Source organism: Tachypleus tridentatus, chromosome 6, assembly GCF_004210375.1.
Source record: "Tachypleus tridentatus isolate NWPU-2018 chromosome 6, ASM421037v1, whole genome shotgun sequence".
In the NCBI taxonomy this organism is placed as follows: domain Eukaryota; kingdom Metazoa; phylum Arthropoda; class Merostomata; order Xiphosura; family Limulidae; genus Tachypleus; species Tachypleus tridentatus.
Genome location: NC_134830.1, coordinates 86,405,960 through 86,429,783, shown reverse-complemented (window position 1 = coordinate 86,429,783; position 23,824 = coordinate 86,405,960). Strand labels below are relative to the sequence as shown.

The window sequence follows — 23,824 nt, the reverse complement described above, 5'->3', positions numbered from 1 at the left end:
TGCATAATTGTTTTCATATTTGGAACCCCTTTTTTTTTGATATGTCAAACTTATGACCTGTCTGAACTAGTTTTTGTTTAACTTTTTCAAAATTAATTTATTAAGTTATTTTGAGATATGGTACATCAGATTTGTGTCCATTTCTCTTTTAGGGGCAGACTTCTATACCAGGAACTGTGGGTAAGAATATTTCATATGATATACCATCATGCATATAGTTTATCCAGTTATTTTTCTTATTTTGTGTTTATATTTCAGTAAAGAACTAAAGATGTGGTAAAAGTCAGCAAGTAAATGAGTAGCATTATTTGTCGAGTTGGGCTTATCACTTGGTGAATTATGGTAGAAGAAATAAATTGCTTTCCATTAAATGGGCTGGAATTTGTTTTATTTTTACACAACATGATGTTTGGGTAATTGCTACCAAGGAAGGTTATGTAATTATGGACTTTAGTCAGAAATATTAATACTAGGTCAAACTTGCTTCTTCAAATAGTTTTATATTCTGTGACCAGGAAATCTCTCTACACCACACTTACAAACAAGTAGTTAAAATTCAGTGACAATAGAGAGAGCATTTATTATATTGTGTAAAAGTGCAATACTTATATCAGAACTTGTGAAGAGTAACTGTGGATCTAGTGAGTGAGACATAGTAGAATCGAACACACCAATGTTTCTTCAGGGATTATTGGTTCGAAGAACTCCTGTAGATGTAAGAATAATGATGTAGTGATTAGGGCAATGAATACAACAAACCATGAAATTATAGTAAATTTTGGATGGAAAATAGGAAGAATAAAGCTAAATAAATAGTATTTGCAGATTGTTAAATATTAGAAGTAATCACTTTAGAAAAAAAAATATGTAGGAAGTTTGGTATTACTACTCATTTACAGAAAATAAAGCTGTGGAGGTCTTACCATTGATTTGTCTCATAAATTGCATGACTTCTTTGCATTTAAAAATGAAATAGCACGTGCAAAATGCCCCATATAATCAGCCAGCCATTTTTTCTCCAGTGTTCACAAGTACCCAGTATATTGGGAAGTATATCAAATGAAAAACTAAACCAAAAGAGAAAGGCTCTGGATTATTAAAATATATCTAGATTTGTTCATAGAATATCAAGATACCTTCTCAAGTGAACCTCATGACTTGGTCAGACTCGCATCTTACATGGTTGATACAAAGTTGCAGCACCAATACATCAGTTAGCCAGGCAACAGAAACAGGTTGAGGCATTTAAAGAAATTATAGGTGTGAAAGCTTAAGGAGTAAAAGAACTGAGAACATATAATGAGTAAAGAAAGAAAAAATGTTTTGTTAATCAAACATTCAATTCTAATTTGTTTCACACATTGAATTTATAATATAATGATTGTAATTCTATATTATTGTTGTTAATTATCAAGAGTTTATTGTTAATTATTGAAGTTCAAGTTTAATGTACCTTTGTTTTCTCTGTGTATTAAGATTGTTGCCTTCCAGTGGCAGAGCAGTATGTGTGTAGACTTGTAACCCTACAAACCAACTTTTGATACCCATGGTAGACAGAGCACAGATATCCCATTGTGCAGCTTTGTGCTTGAACACAAACAAATGACAATTAAGATTGTTCAAGAGACTTCATAAATTCAGGATAGGGCCAGTGTTGTAGGCTGTGTTTTCACTTATACATTTTCATTATTTTCTGGAGAAAGTTTGTTGTGATATAATTAGCTGCAGCATCTGGAATTTTCATGATAGTTTAATAAACACTTGGTAAATAAGATTGTGGGACTAATTATTGAATAAGCAAGTGTGTTTGTTTGTTCATGGATAGTTAATCCTGTTTTGTAAATTTTGGGTTTGTGTTTTAAAGAAGTACTAAAGACACAGAAGAAATTAACAACTAAGTGACAAGCATTATTTGGGAAGCAAGGCCTTTTTCTTATTGAACCTCGAGAACTTATTGTAGAGGAAATAAAATCCTATCCTTTTGGTAAAGTGGATTGAGCTTTGCATTATTAGTTATGGAATAATCCAAAAGAATTGACCCAGTGATAGATATTTTACAATATTGTTATGTACTGTTTATAGCTGCAAATGTCTTTAAATGTATGTAATAGAAGCTTTTATATTACTTACACATAAATTTAATATTTTTTGTAACTTTTTGTTTTAAAGCTCTTTAAAATTAGTAAAACTTACTTTAAATTTCACAGAAAAGAACTTGGAACTTAGCAGTTAACTCAACTAATCAAAATCAGTATTTCTGATTATTACTGATTTAGCTAATTCCAACAGTCAAACTGATTAAAATATACTCTTCAAAACAAGAAACGCAAAAGGGATATTTTTGTTATTTTAAAGAGAAATATATGTAATAACGTTACAAACTCAGAGTATGTGATGTTACACGTGTTAAGGCACTGATTGTCAGACCAAAATGACAATAAAAGTTGTGTACCTTAAAAACGGAGGAAAACATTGAATTTTTCGCCAAAACGCATGCATGTCCAATAAAGTTGTTTGAGAGATCTGCAAGTGCAACATGTGCAAAATCCCGATAAAAGTGACGGGTTCTCGGTTTTCATAGCTCAGTGTTAAGCCACCGACACACAATACAGTTACGCCAAGATTGACTGAAGCACAACGCAACAACGCCATTGGTTGCTTGGAAGCAGGCGAATCTCGATCAGATGTTGCCAGAGCTGTGAATGTACACCTAAGCACCATCACAAGGCTATGGAATCGTAACCATCCACGATCTGGCAGACCTCGTGTGACCACGCCCGCACAAGATTGCAACACCCCGGTTACATCACCTTTGGGATAGGACCACCATTGCAACGTCTACTGCCTCAACCATACCAGGGCTGGGTAGGATTTCCGATCAGACTGTACGCAACCGTCTATGAGATGCAGGAATCCGACCTTGACGTCCAGTCAGAGGCATCATCCTCAGCCAGCAACATCGTCAAGCATGGCTGCAGTTGACTCGGGCACATCAGGAATGGCCTCATCGATGATGGAGGCATGTTTGGTTCAGCGATGAATCACGTTTTATGCTTCGTAGGCAGGATGGAAGGACCCGTGTTTACCGTCGCCGAGGTGAACGTTTTGCAGCAAACTGTGTGCAGGATGTTGACAGATTTGGTGGTGGCAGCATCATGATGTGGGCTGCCATTGCCTACAATGTCAGAACAGACCTTTTGCACATTCGAGGGAATCTTACGGCTCAACGATACGTCGATGAGATTCTTAGGCCCCATGTGCAACCCATCATGGTGAACACCAACAACGTTTTTCAACATGACAACGCCCGTCCTCACACAACCCAACTCACCACTGTCTTCTTGAGACACCACAACATCAATGTTCTTCCCTGGCCCTCCAGATCACCAGACTTAAACCCCATCGAACATCTTTGGGACGAGTTGGACCGACGTCTGCGACGGCGACAACCTCAACCGCAGACTCTACCTCAGCTTGCAGCAGCTTTGCAGGCTGAGTGGACAGCCATTCCACAGGATGTGATTCGTCATCTCATCGCTTCCATGGGCAGGAAATGCCAAGCAGTTATTGATGCTCATGGGGGCATACTCGTTATTGACGTTGAGTGACGTTAAATGTCACCTAGTGAGCATGAACTTCGCCTTTGCAGACTTTGGATGTTTAGCAGTGAGTGTGCAAAGTTTCACACATGTCATACAGAACTACCGGAATAAACTTGTTAACAATTTGTCTCATATTTTGTCTTTTGCATTTCTTTTTTTGAAGAGTATATTACCATTATTATGTTTTACCATTGATTTCCTTACTACAGTTTGTTCAACTTAATCAAAATTAGTGTTTCCAATTATTATTATTTTTTATTATTCTAGTTAACTAAATCTTATATGAGAATAATTAGTTAGTTGAATCTAATTAATAAATGAGCCTGAGAATTAGTTCATTATCAAATTTAACTAATTGTTCAGTTCTATTAAATCTGTAAACTTTTAGTAGTTGGTTGATGCTCTAAATCATTGTTAGAAGCTTGTGATTAGAATATAGTGTATTTTGTATATTTACTAAATAGTCTCTTTGGAACTGCAAAGAATTGAGAGTAGTGATCATGTTTGATTTTAGAGTCAGGTGAAAAGAACACTTCTAGTTCAAAAATATGATTCAGTTTTGCTTATTGTTTTAATGAAATAATGTAATTTGTGCTTCTACTATTTTGTGTGTATTATTTTTTAAATCAGTGTTTGTTTTAAACTACTTTATACTATTTTTAGGTATCTTTGGGGATTTCATTTTAGTATTATGTTGATAATTTAACACTGATTTTTTTTTTTTTAGTTTTCTCTTTTAATACAGTGATGCATATACTGTATATTCTCTACCCTTTGAATTTCTCTGATGGAATTAATAATAGGTAGAAGAAATGGTTCTATTTATGACAAAGCTTTATTAGAGCAGCCAACATTTTGTATTGAAATTATAAAAACAAACCACTGATTGATAAAATGTATTCCTTTTTTTGCACATTAATATTCCAAGGCAGTGTAGTTATAAAAGTAGCTACAGTTCAATTACGATACATAAAGATATTATTTGCTTTACATATTTGATTAATCTGTTCATAGTAGATATATCTAAATAAATTATTTACTGTTCTGGTATCACTGTACAAAAAAAGATAGATTTACATTTAATCAGCAACAAAAAACAAAAAATTGTTTTTAAAATATATTTTTTTACCTGTTATTGTAAAAGTAACTAAATTATAAAAATATTATGTTAGATTAGTTTAGATAATGAAAAATAATATTAGTTATGCATGCATCCATATGGAAAGTGTTAAATCTCATGAGCATAGTGCATTGGAAAAGTAGAGATGTTAATGCAATCTATATAATTATTTTCAATGTTTATTGAACAAAATATATTTCATTTTGTTTTGGTTTTTTTAATTCGTATTTGTCAATTAAACCAAAAATTAGCATCAATAAATAGAATTAATAGAATGTTATTCAATTTTATTTTCTATGAGGTATAAATGAAGAATGATGTTACTATGTCTTTGTCACTTTGTTGCATACACATCATTAATAATATAGTTTAAATATATATTTCCAAGTATTCTAATTTTCCTCAGATAAATCATTTAGCCAGCCCATTGATTGTTAAGGACTTAAAATATTTTAGTGTGAAAGAAAGAGCCATAGGGATACTTTTGTTAGAGGTGTTAACATTGTATATGGTGATGAACAGGATTATTTTTTGATTTGGATATGTGTCTTTTTCTTGTGTGGATTGCAATATGCAGCCTAATAAATTACTTCAAATCTAACTCTTGAATACTCCTAGGTAGGTATTGAAGATAAGTGCTGTATAATCAGTAATATTAAATAATTAAATGTGTGTGATGAAGGCTAGAGAGTTTTGATTAATCTTTGTCTTTTTTTTTTTCTTTTTGCTGTTGCTATCTAGGAGCTCTTTTAGTAGAAAGACCAGCAGATGTTGAGGAAGGATTCTCTCAACAAGCTCCTTTGGTTTATCATTATGGTCATAAAAGTCCAGGGAACAACATTACGCTATACAATATGTTAGTTTCCAGAATAGCTGAAGTTATCAGTCTACGAGCAGAGAGTAATAAAAAAGGTTTCTTTCTCTTTTATTCTTTCAGACCCTTCTTTTTTTAATTGAAGAAATAAATGTGTTCAGAATGTAGAAATGTTTTTCATTACAAGGAAAGTCATCAAATTAACTATTCAGTATGTACACTTACCTTTGTTTGCATAAGTGTGTTTATTATTGTAAAATAAGTTTTAGTTTAATATTTCTAAAGTGATGAATTATTATAACAGGATATCTAACAATTTGTTGATTTCATTACAGCAAGTGTTAGTGGTGTTATCATCAATACATGTGGATGGGTGAAGAATGAAGGTTACCAAGCTATAACACATACAGCACTTGCTTTTGAAGGTATGTAGAGATTCTTGAAAAATTACTTGAAATATAAGAACAATTTACAGATTTTACAGTAAGTAAAATTAGTTTTTTTTAGAAGAGGTATGATGTATCGATCTCTGGTGTTATCGTCAAGTACACTAATTTTTACAATAGAGAACAATTTAGTATTTAAATCAAGATTCAAAATCCCGTAAGGTAATTTAATTGTAGAATTGTTTGTAGCTACTTAGTTTTGTAAATATCAATTTGGATGAGTTTCACAAATTATTTATGTATCACTACACAAAAAAACAATACAAAGAGAAATTTAAAAAAACAACTGAAATGTTTTATGCAAAATATTTGCATAAGCTTAGGGGAATTAGTAATCCAAGATATACAGAGATGACCCTGGGTATTTGTTAATTGTAGGATTGTTTGATTTTATTAATAAAGCTTCTCATATTTAGTGTCAGGCTCATGTTTTAGTACCATGACTTTCTGTTTAGAAAAATTATATTTGTTCTTACTCATACCCTAATGTTCTTGAGAAGAGGGTTTCTGGTGTACTTGTAATCTTATCTTCTAGTTGTGTCCTGTTTCTCCAAAATATATTAAATGATATGTCTGAGTTTACTTAGTCAAATACTGATCTTATCCCAACATAACAAGAAATTCAGGAAATACAACTGAAAGATAAAAATATCACCTTTAAACTTTATAATTTTCTTGCATACAAACCCACTAAGGATACCAAAATATGTGGTTTACCAAAAGTCTGTAACATCATGGCATGGCCAGGTGGTTAGGGTGCTTGACTCGTAATCTGAGGATCATAGGGTTAAAATCACTGTCACAACAAACATGCTCACCCTTTCAGCTGTAAGGACATTATTGTGTGATGGTCAATCCAACTACTTGTTGGTTAAAAAATAGTCCAAGGTGGTGGTGGGTGGTAATAACTAGTTGCCTTTTTTCTAGTCTTATACTGCTAAATTAGGGAAGGCTAGCACAGATAGCCCTCATGTATCTTTGTGCAAAATTAAAAAAACAAACAAACAAAAGTCCATAGAACACAATAATCTTGCACCCAAACATGTCTTCTTATAACTTTCTAAACTACAACCTAGGAAAATACTTTAACTGGATTTTAGAACTGTATATTTTCAAAGTAAGCATCCAGTTAAAAATCATTCCACATCTTCTACAATACTCACATAGTTTAGACAGTAATGTCAGTAAATCTATCTTTGATGTCATAAACCTATTTCCACAAACCCCTTGTCATGAAGCAATACAACGTACTGCGTAAATTATGCCACAAAATCCCAAAAACAAAAAGACATAATTGAACTGTTACAACTGACCACACTAATTTGCTTTCATTACAAAAATTTGTTCTTCTTACAGTTACACAGACTTACCATGGGAGATCCACTGTCAGGTTCTTTAGCCACTTTTTTTTTTTTTTTACATCGCACAGAACAGCATTCCATAGTTACTTCCATTTTGGCTTAGATACGTACATGATGTTTTCTATGGCTTTCCTTGTCAAGATAAACAATGTACATAAAGACATTCATCTCACAGTAGAAAATGAAAACAACTACACAATAAATGCTTTTAAACATTAACATCACACAAACCTCCAAATGTTTCATCTTTAAAATTCATAATAAAACACATACAGCAGAAATTGCATAAACTTGTTTTTTGATCCTCCAGAAGCTAGACATATTAAAATGAGTCATATATTTAGAATACATTATATACACCACAGAAAAAATCAATATAGAAGTTACTCACTTAACTGAATGTTTCACTAATGTTAAGCAATTCCCTGATAAAGTAGTTATAGAAACTGTGTAAATTTAAAAAATACAAACAAACAAACTCAAACACACAAAAACAAAGAAAACCTAATTACTTGCACCATCTTATATATAGCAAGTATTAGCATACCTCTATCAGAAATTTTGAGAAGGCTAGCACATAAATATAACCTTAACATAACACCTAGATTCATTTTCACCCCTTGAATAGATATTAGACACTTGTTAATAAAATTGTATAATGAATCCATCTCACCAGAAACCATTTACAAAATATAGTATGATAGTTGTCCAGCCTCTTATGTAGGTAATACAGGATGTAATTTGAAGATCAGGTTAAAAAACACCAAAAACCCTCTTTCGAGTCCATGAACTTATCACTAAAAAAAAACAGTTTTTTGGAATAAAATGTCACACTAACAGAAGAAAAGTCAGAAAAGATTTATTAGTAAAATTGAACAATCCCACAATTAATTACCCAGGTGTATCTCTGTATATCTTTGATAATTAATTCCCTACACATTTATAAGCTTATGCAAATATTTTGATTAAAATATTTTATGGTTTTTGTTATATATGTATTCATTTTTGTATTCTTTTTTGTTTAACCTTACATAAATAGCCTCTAAAATTCATGTGGATTGATATTTACATGAATAAGTAACAACAATAAATTTTAGAATTTAAATATTTAAATACATCTTTGGATTTTGGATGTTGATTTAAATACTAAAATTTTCTTTACTCTAAAAACTTGTGTACTTGTAATGATCACACTCATAAACAAAATGTCATATCTGTTCTAAAATCTTATCTTACTTATTGTGAAAGCTGTAAATTATAATAAAATATACTTTATCAATGAGCAAACTCAAAACAAAGAAATATTAGAACGTTACATTTTCAAGATTCTGCATTCAGATCTTAATATAAAACAAGTAATTTGGAAATTAGATATTTTGGTGATTTGCAGAATATGGTAACAAAATTGAATTATTTATGCTGCTTAGTATAATTATTTTCCTGCTTGTTACTTGAAAGAAGGATATGGAGCACAAATTATCTACATGTATATTGTGAAATGTTTACTTATAGAAAGAGAATTTCTTTGTTTTTACAAACTCTAATTATCTTCCATCTATAAAATAATTTTGTGTCAAATAACTCTGCCTGGTCATCATGTACTATTTACCAATAGCTTGATAATTCTGAAAATATCTTTGGTTTATAAAATCCAACAGTTTAGTCATGCCAACTTGTGAACTCTTCAATATGCTCTTCATGACCGGAGAAATCTTGGACAGGGTCCTTTGGAAAGGTTCTTGTTACCCATCTTCATACATCTGTCAATGATTTGTGCTGGTTGTTGGATAGAACCAAAATGTCTCTCCAGAGGTGTCCCACTTCTTCTTCCTCATCCAGATGTACATATTTTTATGGATGCTTTCCTATAGGTATAGGGGCACAGTTCAATCAAGAGAAGGCTTTGGATTGTTGGTTTGCAACTGCAAAGTCATGCCATATCCACATTCTGGAGCTTCTAGCTGTACGTTGGGTCTTTTGTTTTCCATTGGCTTTATCTTCAATGGGGTACTGCTCATTTCGATGCATTTAGCAATCCCTTAACCACCAACTATCTTTAGTTGGTCTCCAGTCCCTCTTGACATGGCTGTTGGATTAGACCAATAAATACTTATATGTTTATCCTCCCATTTACCTTCTTCACTAGGTGATTTTAATCTTTCATACTAGTCCATGTCAAGTCCTTCTGATTGTTACTTACTGGCCAGCTAAGCGGGATTTCCTCGACTTATTCAACTACAACTTATTCCTCCACTACCTCTTCCTTTGCCTTCCTTCCTTCTTCAGCAACCATAGTCATTGATGGTTCTTCTTGCTTTTCACATTCTCTGTCTTTGTGCTTGTTTTAAATTTCATCCTTGGCGAGGAAATCAGGATTGTGGTGATGTGCAGATTTGTTTCTTCCTTTCTATTTGCCTTTCCTTCATGGAGATTTATTGGCATAAATGGAACATTTTCTGCCATCTGTTTGTGGGTCAGGATTTTCAGCTGATTGACCTTCCGTTCCTCATATTGCAGTTTCTTTCTTGGAGTTTTTGATTGGGAAACTCCCTTTTCTCAGTTAACAGTTATCAAGTGGTTTATCCCACGTTTCATTTTCTCAGTAGTATGAGTAGATTGGTGGCAGAATGCTTGTGGGATAAATTTTGATACATTTCTTTGAGATTTGTAGTCCTTTGCTGCAGATATCCATTTTGGACTGTAATGTTAATGTGGTCCTCCACATCCTTATTTTGCCTCTGGTCAAACCACTTTCCACTTGTTTCATGTTTCCCTTAAAACTTATTTCTTTCTTTTATATCAGGTTATGATATTGGTGATTTGATTTTTTTACTATTAATGTTTCATGTACTCTTTATCATCCTACCTAACTTCTTCTTTATACAGATTATTCTTTCCTCCTGAAGACCTCAGTGGTTAAGGGAGATAACTCTTCCTTTTTGCTGATTTTCCTTCTTTTCATTTTCAACATCTATTTTTGGCCTGGATAGTGTTGTGTATGTTCTTCTTGATATATTCCTGCTTAGCTTCCATTCATGGTGCTCAATCTTCCCCTGTTTGGAATCTTTCTTCTTCTGCCATCATCAATTGGAATGGCTTATTCCTTTGATTTGTCATCCTCCCATACTTTATTATAGCTGTCTTCTCATCAAATTCAACACCTTACCTTTCTTTGGCATCTAATTTTCATCATTTTCTGAAGGAATTTTTTCAATAGAGCATGTGGTATAATTCTAATATATTTGTCTCTCACTGTTTGCATAGGATTACAATTTTTTCTTTTTCAGATTGTCTTTTGCTTCTAGCTATTTTTTTAGATTTCCATGCAACTTTGACTGGATAAGTTATTTTTATTTTTCTTTAATTTTTTTGCATTGATCTTACTTCCCTTTTCATTGTAATTAATCATTTTTGTATTCCACTCTTTGGTGTGTGGTGCCTCATCAGATATTCATTAAACTTCGAAATCCAACCCTTCAGTCTCATCAGCTTGCTTATTATGTTCCATGGCCATGCATTACACACTTTGGAGATGGGATGTTCCATAAGATTTCTTGAAAGTTATTCTCACATTGGAATTGCTTTATAAATATGCCTATTTCAGATCATACCACCCATGCACTACATGGGTGGGTAAAGCAGAGGTATCTCGAGATAGCTGCTTATATGTGCCGTGCTTTGCATTAAATAAATCAGTATTGTCTACTTTCAGAAAGGGTTTTGTGGTCACCCATTGTACTATCTAGGATTTTAACATTCCTTCAGACTCTCCACTGCATTTCACACTCCCATTTCTTGTCGTGGAATTTGAGATTTTTTCCCACTTTTCAGGTCTAAGGTCACTGGGATGATGTATCATGGAGGCCATCCTTCTTTCTGGTTTAACCTTTTAGCAGTGGGCTTGATATACATGAATTTGTATACATATTTTGCACAAGTTAACTATTTATACTATATATTTTAGTGCTGTATCTGTATCTTTGCAAAATTTGATAGATTTTGATTAATAATTCCAACTCTTTGTACATAAAAATTCAGATTTTTAATGGAGTATTTTTTACCAACTATTTGCTTGTGAAAATATCTAATCTGTTTAGTTACTAGCCCTAGTGCAAAGTGACTTTTATGTCATGGTTAAAAACGTATACTCCATTTCAAAAATCTCAATTATTATTTGTGTAATTTATCAAAGCTCCTAAATAAATTTCAAATATTTTTTTTCAGTAAGACTATATTTTGTCTGATATTTTCTTTACTCTAACAATACAGGGCCTGTCAGTTTTACTTATCTCATAATAACCATTAACATAAAAAAATATATATAATTTTTATTATACTGACCTTCTAGCCTTACCTAGCTAACAATACATAAGTCACAATAATGCAGTGCACATGCTCTCATGTTACCATGTTCAAGAATATAAAACTAGCCTTTACAAAGCAACCTGTCTTGTTTGTGTGTTAGTGAACTAGTATTCTGGAAAATAGTCACATTTCAGTTTTAAAACATTATATGTGCATATAGATATTTTTTTTGGTACAGATAAGTTTTTTTTTTTAAAACATAGAACAGTTAATAAAGAATCAAAGCAAACAATTATCCCCCATTATGACCATGCAGCTTGCTAAGCCTTAGAAAATTTTGCATGTGGAGAATATGAAACAAAATAATTTTTTTTAGGTTTTACATATACATTTGAATAATAAAAAAAATCATAAATTATTGTAGTGATACCACAGAATTTCATAATAATTTATCAAGTTCAGTAACTAAGCTATGTTTTGGTCTAAAAAAATATGAAACTTCAAAAAGACTAAAGACAGTACCTACCTCCTTGAAATCTTGTTTTGAGAGAACAGGGTGGGATTCTCACTGATAAAAATGGCTGGAAAAACCATAGTGGGAGCATTCTAAGCTTTTGACTGGTTATTCACATGTCATATAAGTAAGTGTATATAAGGGACTGTTTCCAAAAATGAAAAGAGATGAGTGATATCTCAGCAAATAGAAAAGATAGAAGGTTCTTATTTTATATTCTAGCTTGTTAATATTGGTAGTTTGAGTTCCTAATTTGTACGAAACTATAGATTTAGTATTTTGACATTGTAAACATAATTTGAACCAGTGCTGCATTCAACATATCCACAAAAATCATTGCTTTAGTATATCTTTTTAAACTTTGTTCCTCGAGGAGTATTTCTGTATATGGTGAGGGGCCCTTCCAGAGAAGGTTCTGTATTTTCAGTTTACCTCCTCTGGGATCTAAACATCCACCCACATGTTTGCCATGCATGGCAACCAGTGAAGGGGAAGAGAGGATCCTGGTGGTTGAGGGGTTCAGCTATAACACATTACTTTGGCCTTGAATTCCTGTAGATGGACAGCCTTTGGGTGGTTCCTCAAAGTCATTCTGTTGGTCCACTTGGGCTAGGGTCTATTGAGTACCAGTGTTGGAGGTTCTCAGTGGGTGTTATGGACATTGTGTCTGATACTAGGTGTTCAGGTGTGATGCTCATTAAACACTGGCATTGCTGCAGTTTTCTTGTTTGGCATTGCTGTGCTTCCCCTCACAGGGGTCCATGGTGGGTGGGGTCAGTGGGCACTGAAATGCAGCATCTTTATTATGGATACCCCCATTTATGAAAAAAATAAATAAAATATGAAAAAATTGAAAAACACAGATTATAAGAAAATGACCACACATGGATACCTTAGCTGTACAGTCAACATCACAGTCAGATTCTGTTATTTGATTTCCAATTATCTGTTCCTTATCTGAGAAAACTGTAGGGCAGATGGCCCTTTTTTTTTTATTCAAAAGGGATTTGAGGGGCTTGTTAGCAGTAAAGAAGTTGTGCTGTGGAGACATTTTGGTGGTAACATCTTAACTATGGTTCTGTCATTCAGAAACATCATATCATGGCTCTTTAACATGTGCTCATTGTGGTTTCAAAAACTGTGATGTACATGAGTGAAAACTAGAACCACACTGTGCTACCTGTAGTGGTCTGTACCTCTCTCGCACTATTTTTTGCCCTAAATGATGGAGGAGAAAGAGGTGCAATGCTTGAAGGCTATAAATAGTATCTCCTACCCAGAGGCTTGAAAGTTATTGTCTCCAGCTCCATCTCGGACATATGCTACTGCACTCCATGCCACTGCCACAGTGGGAGTGCAGACAGCCTTTGGGTGGTTCCTCAAAGTCATTCTGTTGGTCCACTTGGGCTAGGGTCTATTGAGTACCAGTGTTGGAGGTTCTCAGTGGGTGTTATGGACATTGTGTCTGTCTCCAGCAGAGTCATTTACAAAACATCTGAAGAATATTTTGCCCTACATGATTAAAATAGTTGACATGTCTACATCTGCTTTTATCTTTATCCTTTCCACTTTTTCCAGTGACTGCCCAATTCTACTTCCTTTGTCTTTGGGCTTAGGTGTTTCCTCAGGTCCATCATCTTCTGCTTACATATAGAGATGTGGTGTTTCCATATGGCTAGTGGCCATGTACCCAATGCTCTGTGTGTGTGTATTTGCATGTGTGCATGCTAGATATCCATCAACTTCAATGAAAAACCTTTTTTATCTTTCCATCAGTGTACTTTGTGAGTTTGATGAAGATTTGTAGGAAAAATGGTGGTATTCAAATCAGGTATTACTTGCCCATGATTACTTAGAAAATTGAAAACTGCTTTTTTTTTCATTTCGTTTTTTTCCGTCGACAGCACTCCACCACAGACCACCTAATTCGTCTTGAAATATCTATCAGAGAAGCCTTTCTCAACCGCCAACATCTTGTATCAATATTCTTTGACACAGAGAAGGCTTACGACACAACATGGAGGTATGGCGTTTTTCGAGACCTCCATACATATGGGTTACGTGGCCATCTACCCATGTTTATTAAAAATTTTTTAATGGACAGGAGATTCCAAGTTCGTGTGGGTTCGACACTTTCCCGTTCTTTTGTACAGGAACTTGGAGTCCCTCAAGGCTGTGTATTGAGTGTTACACTCTTCAGTATAAAGATAAATGCCATTACTGAACAACTCCCTCTCACTGTTGCGAATGGGCTGTATGTCGACGACTTTCACATCTCATGTCAGTCGTCAAACATGAGATATATTGAGCGGCAACTAGAAACCGCCCTCAATTGTGTACAGAAGTGGACTCTGGCGAACGGCTTTAATTTCTATCTCTCCAAAACTGTATGCATGCACTTTTGCTGTCGGCGGGCATTCACCCTGATCCTGAACTTCATATCGGTGAAGTTTTGCTGCCAGTGGTCCCGGAGACCAAGTTCTTGTTATCTTTGATTGTAAACAGACCTTTATACCACACTTAAAGCAGCTTTGGGTCAAATGCACAGGAGCGCTGAACATCCTCCGTGTTCTCTCTTCTACCAGTTGGGGCAGATCGCTGTTCAATGTTAAAGGTATATCGTGCTCTTATTAGATCGAAACTTCGATTATGGATCAGTGGTCTATGGCTCTGCCAGACCCTTGGCCTTAAAGATGCTGGACCCCATTCATCACCAAGGACTTCGACTCTGCACTGGGGCTTTCGTGCCTCTCCAGTTCAAAGTATATACATTGAATCTCATAAACCTTCTCTACACCTTCGCCGTTTGCAACTATCTTTACAATATACTTCGAAACTTCATTCCTTACCAAAGCATCCCACCTGGAAATGTGTTTTCCTTCCTCGGTGGGCAGTACATTTTGCAATGACAGACGATCTGTCATTGCTCGTTTGGCCTTCACGTCCGAGCAATTGGATGAATTGGGTCTGTCCTTGGATAACATTGCAGATTCCACAGGTTGGCCCATCCCACCATGGCTTATTACAGCCCCCAAATGTGACCTTTCTTTCAGTTATCTAAAAAAGGCAGATATTCCAGATTTGAAGTACTGTCTTTTATTCAATGAATATCTTTCAAACAATCATTCAGTTCCCATTTATACAGATGGTTCCAAATCAGGTAATTCAGTGGGCTCTGCTATGGTTTGCTATGGGTCAGTAGTTGCGTGCAGAATCCCTTGTACAGCTTCTGTGTTCACTGCTGAATTGTATGCCATATCTCTTGCCCTGGATCATATTGCAGCTGAGCAGTACTCCAACTGCACTATTTATACTGATTCGCTTAGTTCTATACTTGCCTTGGAATCGCTACACATTAGCTCACATCCTATTCTCGCTGATATTTGAAACCAACTGGCCCATTTCTCATTAGCAGCTACTTCAATCTAGTTTTTCTGGATACCAGGCCATGTTGGTATTCGCGGGAACGAGCTTGCAGACATGGCAGCTAAATATGTCTGCTTCAGCACCATCACTCCTATGCCTATTCCAATAATGGACTATGGTGTTGTCTTCAAGGCTCGGCTCCGTGCCAGCTGGCAGTTCACTTGGAGTGAGCAACGTGACAACAAACTTTTTTAAATCAAACCCAAAATTGGACTTTGGCCATCTAGCTTCCGTAATGTTCGGAAGGAGGAAGTTGTTCTCACTAGGCTATGCATTGGTCACAGTTTTTTAACTCATCATTTTCTTTTTTCTGGAACTGATGCACCAATGTGTAGTTTGTGTAACACTTAAATCACTATCAGCCACGTTTTACTTTCTTGACATCGTTACAATTCTCAACGACGGCAATATTTTAAACATATTTTTTCCCAGGGTCAGTCTGTAACATTGGACAGAGTTATTGGTGATGGTGACTCTGCCCACCTTGATAATGTTTTTAATTTTTAATGGCCATTAATCTTTTAATCTCATTTAAGTGTTGCATATTTATTCATTACACCTTTTAATTGTGGTTCCTTTTTTACAGTTTTAATCTCTCTCCTTCAATTTGACATTGGACAATGGCCAGAACATTAAATAACTTCGACACCAGGACTGGAAAGGCCAACTTCAGGTGACTAACGCTACTGTTTGAACTACTTTGAACTACTTAGTTGTCCTGGCGAGTTGTTATTATACTTTTGCTGCATATCATTTCACACTTTTACTACTTAACTTTTTAGTACTGGTCATATTGACTCATAACCCGGAACCAGGACTGGAAAGGCCAACTTCAGGTGATTGACGGTAGTTCTTGAACTTACCTGTTAGTCTTCCTGGCGGGTTATGATCATTACCATTTTGCTAGAGTAAATATTTTACAACTTTGAAGACTGGATGTCACCATTGGTTTTTACACCATTTTTTGTTTTAATTGCTGTTTTGTTTTTACCTTCATTTACTTTTACAAATTTTACTCCATTTACTTGACTTTATCTTTTTACTGGACATTTGGCTACTCATTGTTACAATTTTGCTATGTATCTTTTAAAACTTCTATTCTTTTACATTTTGATACTGGTTGCTATGACACATAACCGGAACCAGGACTGGAAAGACCAACTTCAGGTGACTGACGGTGGTTCTTGAACTTACCTGTTAGTCTTCCTGGCGAGTTATGATCATTACCTTTTTGCTAGAGTAAATACCTTACACTTTCTTATACTCTGCCTTCTATCTTAACATTGTAGACTAGGTGTCAACATTGGTTTTATACTTTTTGTTTTACCTTCATTTCCATTTATTTCAATTACTACATTTATTTATTTTTTTTATTTTATTTTTTTACATTTTGGCCGAATGTCTGGCGCAGATAGCCTTGCTGCTTTGTGCCATAAAACACTAAATCAATCAATCATTTCATTTTTATATATAGATTCAATATGTTTTCTTGTCCTTGTGTGTATAGGGTTCTTCCAATTTTTCCAGTATGTATGTGTGTATGATGGTAGATGTTACATGTAAACTGTAAACAAGACACATTTTCATAAGATGTTTAGTTTTATTACATTGTAGGGTAGTGTACTGAGATTTTCAGAGTTGGCTTTTTAGGGTTGTACCAGGCTGTTCAAAGAAGTTCAGATTTCCTGAGTATAGTTTTTTATTTTCTTGAAGATATCTTTGTCAGTTAGAAGTGTTATAAAATAATCTTTTTTGTGTTGCTTTTGTAAAATTGTTTTTTTTACTTCTTCTTTCACCTGTATTTTGTAATGTTACATTACAAGTGGGATGTTGATTTTTCTTCACCATAGTCTTTGAAAATATGTTTGATATAGAAAGGTGAATATTCAATACTTAGAAGAAGTGATTTTAGTTTGGAGTATGTGTTGTTTTTTTTCACTACAGTTGCAATTCATTTTGTTAATTCTCCAATAATTACACCAGAGAGGTTTTTCTTATTGGTTTGTGGAACAATGAAGATTTTATATTAATATTATTGTCATTGTTAATCCTTAAGATAAAATTAAGAAAATCTGTTACCATTATTTCATTCAATTGACTCAGGGTGAATTGGATGTTGGTATTCATAGAATTTAGGAAGTGCAAAAATTGGATTAAAGCAGCAAAACCATGGTTCCATACTTTTTCAGAACAGACGATCAGCCATTGCTCTTTTTGGCCTTTGCATCCAAGCCCAATTGGATGAATTGGGTGTGTCCTTGGATAACATTGCAGAATCCACTGGTCAGCCCATCCCACCATGGCTTATTACAGTCCCCATATGTGACCTTTCTTTAAGTCATCTGAGAAAAGCAGATACTCCCGATTGGAAGTACCATCTTTTATTTACTGAACATCTTTCGGTGGTTGGGCGCAGAATCCCCTGTACAGCTTCTGTGTTTACTGCTGAACTGTATATCATTTCTCTTGACCTGGATCATATTGATGCTAAGCAGTACTCCAATTGCACTATTTATACTGACTTGCTTAGTTCTCTACTGGCCCTAGAATCACTTCACGTTGGTTCACAACCTGTTCTCGCTGATATCAAAACCAACTGGCCCATTTCTCATTGACATCTACTTCTATCCAGTTTTTCTGGATACCAGGCCACGTTGGTTTTCCGTAACGAGCTTGCAGACACAGCAGCTAAATTTATCTGCTCTGGTACTATCACCACTGTACCAATTCCATACATGGACTATGGTCCTGTATTCAAGGCTCAGCTCCTTGCCAGCTGGCAGTTGACTTGGAGTGACCAATGCGAAAACAAGTTTTTCCAAATAAAACCCTGTATTGGACTTTGGCCGTCTTGCTTCCGTAAAGATCGGAAGGAGGAAGTTGTTCTGGCTACACTATGCATTGATCACAGTTTTTTAACTCATCGTTTTCTTTTGTCTGGGACTGATGCACCAATGTGTAGTTTGTGTAACACTCAAATCACTGTAAGCCACATTTTACTTTCTTGCCTTCGTTACAACTCTCAATGACGGCACTATTTTAAACATGTTCTGTCCCAAGGTTTGTCCGTAACATTAGACAATGTTATTGGTGACAGTAACACTGTCCACCTTGATAAAGTTTTTAGTTTTTTAATAGCCAGTTTTGCTGTTTTGTATTCTATTACTTTTTTATGCCTTTTATTTTATTTTGATCAATAAACACCTTCCCATATCTGGCTGCAGACTGTGAAGAATGATAAAGGTATGAGACATTGTGGGTTATAGCACCCACATCTGCTTCATTGTTTCTTTTTTTATTGCTTGAGTATGTGAGGCTAGCAAACTTGAGACTAAACTGTATAGACAGTGTACCCTAATGCAGTTTGGGTCTTAGTTCCACCAGTAACTGAGCAAACCAGAGCATATTACATAATGAATCACATTATGATTTATGCACCAGTGCTGAATGTTTGTGTTTATTATTTTTATATTTATATTTTTGTGTTTTTTCCTCATAAAATTACATTTAATATTATATAGTTAATATGTCTATAGAGATTTAATCAAATGTCATTTTAGGCAAATTCTGTATCATACATTATCACTTAAAACTTTTGTAATGACTATATTTTTATATATACTTTTTTCTCTATTCAGATTTGTGGAATTTTAGAAAATATTCAGAGTGATAAAAATTATTTGAAAAGTATTATTGCTTTATTAATGAAGTTGTTGCAACAAACTATACTTTTTATACACTGTTCTTGTTAACTATATGAATTTAATAATTGTTGTGGTGTTATCTTATTTAAGCTATATATGCTTTTTTTCAGTTGATATCATCTTAGTAATTGATCAGGAAAGATTGTACAATGAGTTAGTGCGTGACATGCCTCCTTTCGTCAGGATTGTTTCTGTCCCAAAGTCGGAGGGGTAAGTGTACTTTAATAACTGTAGAATTTTAGGCATTTATATTAAGTAACTAAACTTATGTATGCTAACTGATAGACGATAAATGATAGTAATGTTAATACTGACCAAGATGTGTTAAAATAAAATTCATCAACTTCTTTTAATAAAAATAAATGTGAAAAGAACAGGCAGAATGTCACTTAAAAATGCAAGATATTTAAAAAAAAAAAAGGGTAAAGAATTTCATATATATATGTAACTTCATTGAAAACATTTGGTATAGATTCTTGCTTTAATGTTAGAAACATGCATTATTTTGCAACAACCATTGTTAATATAATTTTATTTCTATGGATTCCAGAATGTATGTCTTCAGAAGTTTGTGTATTTGTAGATAGTTACCATTAATTGTATGAATTAGAGAAAGAGAAGATTAAAAATTTATTTATGATTTTTTTTCTCTTATGATTGAAAATAAATTCTTCTGTTACAAGAAGAAAAATATGTAGATTGTTAGAAGGTTTAAGCTATATAAGATAAACAGTTGTAGTTTTCCGCTTCAAACCTCAGACATTCTAGAAAGAAATAAAGGGTACTTAAATTCATTTAATATTTTTTGTGTTGGTTGCAAGGTCTATCAAAATGTCCAAATCCATACAGAGTTAGGGTAGAGAAAATAATAGAAGGAATATGAGGTTTTACTACAAAAATATGCTTCATATTCATTAAAGATATTTATAGGTTATAGATTTGAAACTGTAAGATCAAGCAAAGTATTTCTATTCTTAATATAAAAATCACCTTTCACTTGGAACAGTCAACACTTACTTCACACATTCATGGACAGATTTTTAGTAGAAATAATTAAATCTTATGATATGGAGTCCGTGGATTACATCAAATGTTTAATCCCAGAAAAATTATAAAAAATTCCATTCTATAACTTTTATGTTGTATGTGTATTATCATAAAATTTGTTGAGCTTTCAGTAAATATTACTGGTTTTTTGTACACAAAGTATTAGGTATTTTAAGTCAGCATTTTACTAGATTTGACCATGAATATATGGAATCAGAGTGTTGATTGAAGTGCAAAATGATTTTCTTATTAAAACTAGTTTTCTTTATCTAAAAATCATCAAACTTCATTTATCTAACATGTAGAATCTCCTAAATACATATCAGAATGTTTTTGCTTTTTTTGTTCAGTTAAACTTTATATTTTATCTTAAATTCTCTACTACCGTAGTTTTATATGGACTGATCAATTTAACCATTCTTCTCACATCACCAAATTGTCTTAACCTTTTCTTCTTGATAATAGTTTCTAATGTGTAGTCATGCTTGCTTTAGCACCTCTGTAGTTGATGTTTTGTCTTCTCATATCAATTGCAAAATGCTTCACACACTTTATGTAGAATCTGTTTGGTCTCTTGATATGACAAACATATTATTCCATGTTTCTGAACCATAAAGTAGGTATCATAACACACATCTTCACCTTAGTTGATAGTTTGCTGTTTTTTCATGTCCAAATTTGTTAGCTGCTTTTCTGATTCTGTTAGTTACATCTGAAGGTCAAGATTTCTACTGTCAAAAGTCAAGAGAGTTTCCTTCCAAAGAGAAGTTAGATATTGACTCTTCTACTCTTAATACATGATAACAACCTTATAGAGAGTAGTTGTCAATGCAAAACTCCTGCATGATGCAGAAAAACTGTTCATTAGTTTGTACAGAAGATTCATTGTGGGGCAACCAAGATCATGCAATCCAAAAACAAAAACTCTGAGAAAGCTTTTCATGTTGAACCTTGCTGTGTTGAATAAACTTATATCTGTTTTAGTTTGAAGATAAAACTCACTTGGCTATAAAATTCAATCCAGTCTCTGTTTTATTGTTTATCAGTAATGAAATCTCCATTTAAATTTATCAGCAGAGTTGTTATTTTCTTGACTGGAAGAACTGCTTTTTTAATGCCTTCATACCTTCCTCATGTATAATTTTTCATCTGCTTTATGAATATCATCATTTCAGCCAAAGATTTTTGGCACACCTTCGAGCCTTCTTATTACATTTCTTTTCAAACTTGTCTCTCATTTACCAGGGTTGTAATGTGGGAAGGTTTTTTTTGTAGGTGGTTAGTGCTGTCCTTTTGTTCACATTGAGTAGTAGAAAGGTTTCCAATTTTTCTTCAAATCATTTTGCATTTTTTGCCAAATATTATTGCTGCAGCAACATTGTATGTTAATTTTTTGACTTTCCAAAGCCTCAGTAGCTGAGTTAAGTAAACTTGTTGACATAGGTTCTTTGTTGAATAGTGTCCATCATTCTATGCCTTTACTTTACGGGTGTGAATCTGAGGATGGCCGGCTAGTTTTAGTAGTATGAATCATTTTGGCATTTATTCTGACTTTGCAGCAGATTAAAACATGTTCAGTATCACAGTCAATACTATAATAATAAGACCTCATGTAGAATTTCTCTCAGTTGTTTAGACCTAGCTAATGGTAGATCTATAATTGGTACCCATGTTCTTATCATTGATGTTTCCAAAATATCTTTTTGTGTTTTTACATTGAAAATGTGTTAGTAATATGTAGATTAAAAGATAACCAATGAAAAAAGCATCATAGTGAAAACTGTTAAGGTAAATAATTTGGAATATTTTGATCTATACTGTGTTATTGTTATGATAATAATGCAATATTATATGAATATTATTTCATAGTTAACATTTTTTTTCATTGTATGTTGATATTTACTCTACAGTCAGTTTTAGGGTTGAGAAAATAACAGATAAGGTTTTACCAGAACAAATATTGATATTCATTCAGATTATGTAAAGGTAGTATGAAAAATGTAAGATGAAAAAAAGTACTTTTATTCTTATCATGAAAATAAGTTTTCAGTAAAGTCAGTAAAAGCTTTGGAAATTCACACACAAATCCTCAGTGGAAATACTTTATTAAAAAACCTGTTGTTGTTTGTATTTGTATACAACAGATATTCAGTGTTTACTAATATTTTGCCAAATTTCATGAAGATACATCTGATAAATACAGAGTTAGAGTATGTATAGTTTCACACTTCTAAGATTGGAAAAAATTTGACCATCTATGCTATTTTAGGGTTAATGTAATCTAAATACTAAACTACTGATATATTCAATTAAATGTATTAACTTTTGTAACTTCTGCTTTTGATTACATGGCTTTTGTTAATTACTGTCATAGGTTGTGGAGCGTAACCAGTCTCTTCGAGCAGAATCAAGAGATGCAAAAGTACGAGAATATTTTTATGGTCCTCGTACACCACTGTATCCTCACTCTTTTGATGTGAAGTTTTCTGATATAAAAGTTTACAAAATAGGAGGTGGGTTAAACACTTTGTTTTTAAATGAAAATCAAAATATCCCCTATATTTTGTTTTCTGCTTGTGGAATTTTTCTTTATCCTACCACAAAAGTATTGGTGTTAAAATAGTGAAATTCTCTTTTTACTTACATCCATTGTTTTATCTATTTAGTCAAAATTGTCGAACAGATAGTATCCAAAAGTAAAAAGTAAACAGATAGTATTTTAAAAGTAAAATGTTCCAACTCTCATATCTGTAAAAAACAATATGTTTGTTAGTTTCAGTTTTTCTGCCCATCCTAGAGTATAGTTTTATATTTTATTAAAAACTATCATCATTTGATGATATAATTTTTCATATTCTGTTTCACACATGAATTTTAGTCTCTGTTAGTGATTTTATTGCTACCCGCTTTACTCTTATTCTTGTATAACAGAATATGGTGTTTGAATAATTAATCAAGCTCAAGTTTGAGTTCTTTTAACTCATCATATTATGACAGTTGAACAGGCAAAACTGCAGTCCACAGCATAGGATGAAGTAAATGTGTTAGCACTATGGATCACAGGTTACTTTTCCAATTTTACCTTTAGTGAGAAACAAATATTTGTAACCTAATCATTAAAGAGTTTGTCTGTTGTATAACACTATGTGATTAATTGTCTGCTATGCCAAGACACTAATCGTACATCTAAATATATAGTGAATTAAAAACGACTCAAAAAACCTCATAAGTATTATGAACTTACCACCAGTATGAAAAAATAACTGTGTTTCTTTGGTTCACTGACCCAAGCCATGTTGATGAGCTTTGAATAGATAAAACTGCAGTCCACAATAAATTATTACCCATACATCACATTTTATCTTTTCAATTTTATCTTTGGTAAAAAAATAATAAACCTGTAATATAATCATTAAACAGTTACTCAGAGCACACATGTAAATACATTTGGATAGAGCAGACTGTAAACTACTTACATTAATGTA

At 33.5% G+C, this 23,824-nt stretch overlaps 1 protein-coding gene across 1 annotated transcript in view; it reads left to right on the top strand.

Annotated features, from left to right (window-relative positions):
- LOC143252956 (protein CLP1 homolog) overlaps positions 1-23,824 on the top strand; it is a 153,776-nt gene that overhangs the window by 67,060 nt on the left and 62,892 nt on the right. Inside the window, 5 exon segments of the mRNA XM_076505905.1 lie at positions 153-180; positions 5,464-5,634; positions 5,872-5,961; positions 19,403-19,506; positions 22,714-22,852. Coding sequence (XP_076362020.1) covers positions 153-180; positions 5,464-5,634; positions 5,872-5,961; positions 19,403-19,506; positions 22,714-22,852 — 532 coding nt within the window.